General features: G+C 41.7%; 1 protein-coding gene across 1 annotated transcript; it reads right to left on the bottom strand.

Annotated features, from left to right (window-relative positions):
• Positions 1-3,327: 3,327 nt before the first annotated feature.
• Positions 3,328-7,874, bottom strand: LOC120806585 (corticotropin releasing hormone binding protein). Its single transcript, XM_040157896.1, has 7 exons — positions 7,785-7,874; positions 7,563-7,656; positions 6,967-7,124; positions 6,100-6,310; positions 5,409-5,554; positions 3,604-3,721; positions 3,328-3,513 (listed from the first exon to the last, which is right to left on the bottom strand). Exons 1-7 carry the CDS (start codon positions 7,872-7,874, stop codon positions 3,359-3,361), a joined length of 972 nt encoding a protein of 323 aa, XP_040013830.1. The 3' UTR covers positions 3,328-3,358.
• Between the last annotated feature and the right edge of the window lie 497 nt (positions 7,875-8,371).

Below are 8,371 nucleotides of genomic sequence, written 5' to 3'. Positions count from 1 at the left end.
TCCTGTTAATAGCATATTCCGCCACTGAGCTCCAATGTGTTCCAAAAACTGTTAAAACACACCAGTGAGCCCCACTGGTGCACTGGGTGACATGTTCCTTCATCAGGATACACATCAGCATGGTAGCTTTGTTTGACTCAATCCAACATACACAGCCCTGCTGCTGTTAACATCCCCCAGCGCACCAACTGTGGATTAATCCACCATTGAAAATAGTCCCCAACAAATTCACTATTTACTCTTGTTAGAGTAACATTTGGTAAAAACTACAGTGCCCAACGTTTTCAGGAAGTTATTTAGCCTTTTTTAAAAATCAAAGTATATATTCATGACCATGTTTTTAGAGATTTTAATCTTCAGTGGGAATAAATGGGCGTCCACCTGAGAGTCACAAACAAACTGGTTAAATTGGAACATATTAAGAGAAAGACTAATGCATTGTTGGTTTTGTTTTTTTCATGGGATTTGATGACAATAGGGACAATATAGTGTAATGCAGTGGTGTAATAATGCTAGCCTTATCCCAGAATGAATTACAGCATTTAAAAAAATGAAAGAACTGTCCCTTTAGACAGCTGCACAGCTGCTTTGCACCCAGAATTTCTTCTCCTCTTCTATTCAAGTTCAAATTAGTGAAAGACCACTAGAGGTGCTTATCACTAAAACATGTATACACACACAGATACGTGTACACACACACGTCGTCATCACGCGCTCATTCATCACCAGCCGCGGCCGCAGGTGTCTGTCAATGATAGTACACCTCCGGGCCTTTAATCGCTGGTCGCCCCATCGGTTTGTGCCATTCAAGCCATTATTTTCGGAGATATCACCTGCTGCTGTCTCTATAGTGACAGTGAGGGTTTTTTAAAATTATTTATATCAGAGATAGTCGTCAAAGAAAGCGTCATCATTCCAAATCTGAGGAGATGACGAAGTGGCATATGCTAAGCTAACAGCCTTAATGGCATCGTGTTTTGTTTACCAATTCACCTGGTTCATCCTACAGCACATGCCTCTTATAAACAATACAGAACAGCTGAAATGTAATGAAATTTAGTAGTAAACGGATGCTTGTTAATATTCAGTATTATTGCAGGTAACTGCAGTAATAGCGGTGGTGATGAGCAAGCGTCTGCTGTTTGTTTGAAAATGCAGGTGCTGCAGGTAGCAGAGCAGCGCAGCAGGTGGGGATAATGACAACTAGAACTAATCTGGGATTATCTCCATGTTGTGCATCAGGTGAGTAACAGTGTTTCAAGAAACAAACTTAAAAACCAGAACCTATGACTGCCAATATTTTCCAGGTTGAAAAAAAAGAACTGCCACACATGACGTCAGCTGTGCATTGGCTATGTTTCCATTATTACAGCCAAGCTTGCAGCCTCTGTGAGGCTGTGCTGAGAAAAATGTCAGCATGCTAAAATGCTGATGTTCAGTTGGTATCATTCTTACGAAGTTCCTCATCCAAGCTTAGAGCGTTACTATGCTAGCATTTGTTAATCGGCACCAAACAACGTAGTCCTACAGGTGAGGCTGACGGAAATGCCATTGGTTCTGCAGGTATTTGGTCATAAACCAAAGTATCGGATACAAATACCTCATGATATTTCTCACCCAATCACAAATGTCAACTTCCTGGTGATGCCATCAGACCTCCAAAATCATTTGGACACATCATCTGGGAACCATGGAAGCCGTCATGTGGGGACCGTCAATGTCCGTACCAAATTTCGTGGCACTGTTGCGATGTTTCAGGCTGAATCAAAGGGGGTGGACCACGTGGTGGCCAGACTGGCTGATAGACCAAAACTGCCATCCCCTGAGTGCAAAAGAAAATTTATATTTCATCTACTGCGTAGAACTCTAATTCAACTGAATGTTTTGATTATTGGTATCAGAAATGATTGAAAATGCACCCAGGAGGCAAACATGCACGCTAGCTAATCCATCACGGACTGACTGATAACACAGACAGCAGCCATTATAAAGAGAGTGGCTGTCCCTCAAACATTTCAAAATTAGCGCAGAATTGGCCTTTAAAGTTCATTAACAACAGCAATAAATGGCCCCATTTCAATTAACTGTTGAACAAACAAAAACGGTGCTGTCTGGGAAAAAGTGGAGCGATAAATACCTCCCATATGTGTTCCTCCACTGAAACTAATGAATTGAAAGCAATTTAATGGAGCAGTGAGCAGAACAGACAGGAACAGTTCAACAGCAGGAATTTCCTGAGCAAGGAGAGTGGTGAATATCCTGTGTATAAATACAGATTTAAAGAAAATATGCAGAAAGAATGCACGTGCATTTGTCTGACAAACAGAGCAGACCACAAAATTAAATGAGGATGTAACATAAATGTAGGTTTATTTTAATTGGCCAGTGGTCTGTTGAGCTGTCTTTTACATTTTGATACAACGCAGCATTAAATTCATGTCCATCGCAGGAACATAACGCTTTTTGTAGATTTTTTTTGACCTGGAGATACTTGAATGTAATCATTTGTACTTTTGTAACTCTACATTGTTTGTAAAAACACATTCTGACTGTGTTTGCTCTTGCGACAAGGACTGTGCTGAACTGTATCCTTGTGGGAAGTCTCGTTTATGTGTTTGTTTGTTGCGTGTATCGGTTTTAACGTGTTTGCGAGTGAAGTGCTGCAGTGTACAGCTTTGTTTTACACTGCGGTACAAATGAAAACGGGCAGCACATTTCGGCACAGCTGAAATAAGAATAAAACCACAGCTGAGTGCTTTGTCATGCAGAATAATTTTATTACAAAAAGATTTTATACAAATTTAACTGCATAATGGCAATGAGTAGTTGTATTTATTTATTGATTTATTAACACTTGACCTATTACCCTTTATCTCATCTGGGGCAAGGAAATGGCTCAACTCATCGTGTATCATTCAGCAAAATAATTAGAAGGAAACATTCATTTTAGCACCATTCCTTTTCAAGAATGTTGACCATGAACCCATACATGATGTAATAACAGTATCATCTTAATAAATACACATATTGTACACAAAGCAAAAATAAAAACTGTTGCAGTTCCACCAAACAAAAAAAGGACACTTCGTTATGTTTTATGTAGCAACAACAAGAAAGAAGATGAAGAAAAGAAAGAAAGAAATGGAAAGTCCAGTGAATTTTGGAGTTGGAATATCATAATATCGCTGTGACTGTATATATCTCATTTTTCATACACTTTTATGTATGTGTCTTTGGATTTAAGAGATTTTGTCTAATCAGAGGGACTGACCAGGTGGATCTGTTGCTTTTAATAAAATAATTTTAAAAATGTTTGCAGTCAAATGATACATTTGTCACTTTTATTGTCCTGTTGGGATCAGTTGTTGAAGCAGAAATCTTCCACATTGTTGAGTTTGATCGTCTGAAGTTCCTGGCTGTCCAGTAGCCGGTAGCTGAAAGACACTCGGTTGACAAACCTCCCGCTGGACACCATCCTCACCACTGTGTTATCACAACCAATCTTCATGTGAGCTGCGGGAGGATGTAGAGAAGTGGCAGGTCTTAGTTCAACCAGCGGTTTTGCGTGAAGAGCAAGGAGGGAAGGAGATCATGTGTACTCACTGGGACCAGTGAAGGAAATGCAGAGGTCTGTGACGGGCAGCAGCTTCGACGTGTCAATGGCATTTCCTCCCAGCAACTGCACAAAATCTCCAGATTCTGCACATCCCGGCATGGACCTCTGTGGGGACCCGCAAATGGCTTTTTAACACGTGGAATATAGTATACTTTGAAAGGGGTGAGTGGAGTGACATTCAGTTTATCACAGTGAATTAAGTGGGTAGAATTTAACTGTGCCAGGATCTGAGAGCTATGCAGAAAAATACAGGTGAACACAATGAAAATTCAGTATATCCATAATGAAATAATGACAATCCTGTCAATAAAAGACATTTTTTTCAAGACCAAATTAGATAGAGTCAGTATGTCCCAAAGAGTATGGTAAAAACATTCAATGCATTTTTGTGTTTGTATCCAGTGGCACTCGAGTCTCTAAATATATCATTTTGTCTGTTTAAGCGACATCATATTATTCCCCCTTTGTTTTAATTTTCCTCTGATCAAAACAAACCCATCTTTACACTTTCTTGACAAGGCAGCCTCGCGCACTCGTGTGGATAGCCACTGTGCTCTCCAGAGAAGTAACTCTATGTCATCAGAAGACCGTAAAAAGTCATATGAGCGAGAAGGAAGGTTGAGCGTAACGAGCACCTGAATTTGAGACCGGAGACCGCAGTTCATGTCCTCTGATGTTCCTCTTCAACCTCTTCAACTCAACAATGCCAACAATTTTTCCCTAACATTGAATCTGCTTTATCTGATTTCAAGGCCACTCGGGAGCTTCAGGAAAAGGCTTTTAAACACAACACTGACATATTATCAGATTTTAAGTTGATGTGGCAAATTGCAAACAGTTACCTATTGAATTTAATGTAAGTCAAATATTCACTCTTTTAGCTCTATTTTTGGTCTCCACCAACTCCTGAGGTATAATATCTTGCTCCTTAGCTCCCAAATGCTCCGCTGTGTTCACAAGCTAACTGCCTGTCTACAGTTTGGTGCTGAACAGGTAGTGTGCAGTGGGTTTATCAGAACTTTTCCACTGAAAACAGCTGCCTGCTGCAGCTGGAAACAGAAAGCAAGTGAGAGTGAACCAGAACGGTATGGCTGTAAAACCAAAACAATGAGCTAAAAGATGATAAAATGCTCCGTAGAGCTGAGGGGAACTGCAGAGTTGGGCCATAGTTCACTGGGGGTTGGTCAGTGTGAGCAACTTTTCACATTTCACACTGTTGATTGTTGATATAAAATGTTGATTTTGGACCTGTTTCGTCGTAAAGGTATGAAGACTTGTCTCTGTTTCGTTTACTCATGCCTTTCTAAATAATAAAATAGAATTATAATTTTTTGCAAAAGAATGTGGTGAGTTAAAACTATAATAATAATAGATATAATAATATCAGCACGCAGGTATAAGATGAGGGTAAAGCATATAAATACAACAGTATCCCGTCAAACAATGGACCTTGAGGCAAATCTCTTGTTAGAACTGTACTTAACATTAGGGGTTTTTGAAGGGTCAGTTCAATCAAATCACAATCGTTTCCAATGCAAAAATTACTTTTTACTGAAAGTGGATGTTAGTATGTATCTGGGGCATTTTTTCCTCTAAAGACACGTTACTGCTGTGTTTGCCTCATGTCATTTTTTCCTGCTTTGAGCATCCTGATCCGAAACTTCTATTCTTCTCCACTGTGTGGGAGTGGTGGCAAAAACCTTGAGACGGTGGGGGGAAGAATCAAGAGCACTAAGGTAATATCAAAACAGATACTACGACGCAGAAATCAGTGTTTAATGATTTTGCTCACCTTGGGGAAGTTGCTGTAGTGTCCCAGGCTGAACTCTGAGATGTCGATCTCCACTGGATATATGATGGAGAAGCTGCAGTTTCTGTGCTGCTGCGGGATCACCATTGTGTAACTGCCCTCTGGTGACTGGGACATGACATTACAGGCTGCAGACAGACGGGGAGGGAGGTTACGAACATGATCTGTTTGACGGGTGCTCAAGTAGAGGCACAAGAACATGCACGTAGCCACGCAGATGGGCACACACACGGGAATAATTTATGTGCAAAAGAGTGACGCTTTGTTCACTTTGTTCATATCTATGTTGTTGTAGTTTTATTTCTGATGATCAGAGTTTTAGCTTTTTACAGAATTCAAGTCCGGCATTGCAACTTTAAAGTAGGAATAAAAAGTTATGATCATTTTGAAAAATCATTGCACAGGTTTAGTAGAAAAATCAACCAATTTGGGATACGTTTTTGGCACTTAGGTTTTGCCCTTTCCTTACATGTTACTGTAGGACAGCATTCGCAGTGTGGTCCCGGTCCAGATCCCGAAACACAGCGTTGATGCGCTCGATGACCAAAGCACCTTGCCGGGCTTGAATTATCTCCACAGACTCACACAGATGGACCGAAATCTGAAATGGCTCCATCGCTGTGCATGTATTCATCTTAGGCTTTATTTAGGATTATGACGACAGTCTACTTACGGAAGGGGTTGATGTGTTTCCTGACTGTCAGAGTGAAGCTGCTGCCAGCGCTGTGAATGCGGAAGAAGACCATGGCCACGTTCTGAGAGGAGCGCACGCCTCTCCTCGGTGATCCCGAGTCGCAGTAATCCACATAGCGCTCGTACAGAGGCAGTGGGTGATCCTGGGAGCTGGGGAACTTCTCTCCTTTCATCACCCAGCCGTCAAACACCTTCACGGGACACGCTTTGTTACATTGTGTACCTCCCGCTCCCGCATTGATAAGACAGCATCCAGAGTGGAACGGCGAAGGAAGAGTTTCATTGTACAGGTGCAAATGACAACAACTTGACTCGAGTTGATATTTGTATTTAATGAGTAGTTATGGTTGATCCTGCTCTGTGGGAGAGACACTGAACTCTAGGTTTAGACCATCATGATATGTTCGGCACGTAGAGAGCATCAGCATGCAACCGTGGAGGAGGGATTTCAGGGCAGGTCGCCTTAAGTAAGCAGGTTTGTATCCGAGTGCCTTATGTTAAAGGAGCTTTTTGTCTAATCGGGAAGTGTCCCCAAGCTTAGTCGGGCAAGTTAACCGACCCCAGTGTTTGGCGGCATGAAAACAAGCACAGGCTGAACCAGAAAAACAAAAACTAAACTCACATTTCATCACCGGTGATTACTAAACATATACAGAGTTATATAATAGACCTAAGAAGCTTCCATGCAACATGAGTTAAGGATTTTACAATTAAAGTCGAATGTACTTAGATAAAACATCACTGCTATGTCGGCTTCCTCCTTTTAACACCTGGTGAAGTTTTGATTTATTTATTTTTTTATCAGAGGAAGAAAAAGGGAGTTTAGTGTCAGAGGCCGGTAGTTTACCGTGATGAAGTCCCCTCCCCTGCAGTCGATGTCCACCTTGTCATAATCCACACTGATCACTTCAGTGGGCTCTGCCATGAGGAAAGCCGCACAGCTGAGCTGAGGATGCTCCGCTGTGAAGGTGAACTGACCCTCCACTGCGACCATGTCCAGGCAAACTGGGAGACAGACATGGATTCACGTGTGAATGTACTGGTTCAACCAGACTGCGTACAAATCATAAACATAACCACTAGAGAACAGTGTGAATAAGATGTATTTTGATTTAGTTTCGTTAATAATTTTAATGATATTAATAGATTTTACTGTATTTTTTCCTTTATTTTCCCTTCTTACTTTATCCACTTGTTCTTTCTCTAATGTATCTAAATCAATGAATTTCACATGTTCTGTCAGTAAAGCTTATAGAACTTGGAAACAGCTGTAACTGAGAAAGAGTCTCTCTTTTCCTTCTATTATTTTATTTGGATTAAAGATAGTGTAGGTGAGAGATAGATACGTGCAAGTTAGTCTTTATATCTCTCATATACACATAAGAACTGTACAACAATCGTGTGTCATTGCAAGATATAGGCTGCAGATTTCAGATGACTTACGTAAAGGTCGACGATACATCAACTGCTCGGGTGTTTCTCTCCTGAGTTCCGAGTTGAAAAATGAATATAATTCATCTTTTGAGATCTCGTTGTTCTGCAGGAAAAAAAAAAATGTGTGTGTGTGTGTGTGTGCAAAGTTTAACAGGAACTTACAACTGTGAATCTTACAATGAGCGAATAACAACCAATTCAAAGAATGTGAAGGTGTGTCCCGACGCTTACCTCAATATATCTGGAGTCTCCCTTGAGGACAGACAGACACAACACCAGGAAGAAGAGCTGCTCTCGGAACGTGCGCTCCATAACGCGCATCTCTGTCTAGAAAGCGCACCTGGGCGGAGAGAGTCTGAGCTGCTCTGCCCCCGGCGCCGCTTTTTATAGGACCCAGTTCGGCAACGACCAGCTGACACGGTCGCAGTCGCCCACCGTGGACCCCACACGCACACACACACACACGCACACACACACACACCTCCCTCCCTCCCTTACCCAACCGATTGCGTGGTTGTGACGAGAGCAAGGATGGACAAGTTGAGAGACAGAGACAGAGACAGACAGAGAAGGAGAGGTGGGAAGCTGACGCCAAAAGAGGCTCAAACAACACACAAAAATCCGAGGTTTTCTTCCCTCCGACCGTCTCAGGCAGCAGCTGCAGTCCTGCCACAGAGCTAATCACAAAACAACTGATCCATAATGTACATTCATCTGAATGTCACTGCACAGAATTTTGATTCCCACCTGCCACTTTTCCGACTGGTTGACAGGTTATTGACTGAATCCAGCAGAGCAATATAATTTCAGTACTCCTG

This window comes from Xiphias gladius, chromosome 20, assembly GCF_016859285.1.
Source record: "Xiphias gladius isolate SHS-SW01 ecotype Sanya breed wild chromosome 20, ASM1685928v1, whole genome shotgun sequence".
NCBI lineage: Eukaryota > Metazoa > Chordata > Actinopteri > Istiophoriformes > Xiphiidae > Xiphias > Xiphias gladius.
Note: the sequence above shows the minus strand (reverse complement) of the source record. Positions and strands in the feature narration are given on the sequence as shown.

Bases quoted from the DNA above. Each gene is read 5' to 3' on its own strand.
- LOC120806585 (XM_040157896.1), bottom strand. From the start codon at position 7,874: ATGCGCGTTATGGAGCGCACGTTCCGAGAGCAGCTCTTCTTCCTGGTG. The intron at 7,657-7,784 runs GTAAGCGTCGGG...TTTTTCCTGCAG, and splicing joins GAGACTCCAGATATATTGAG to AACAACGAGATCTCAAAAGA. The intron at 3,722-5,408 runs GTGAGCAAAATC...GGGTCCCCACAG, and splicing joins ACTACAGCAACTTCCCCAAG to AGGTCCATGCCGGGATGTGC.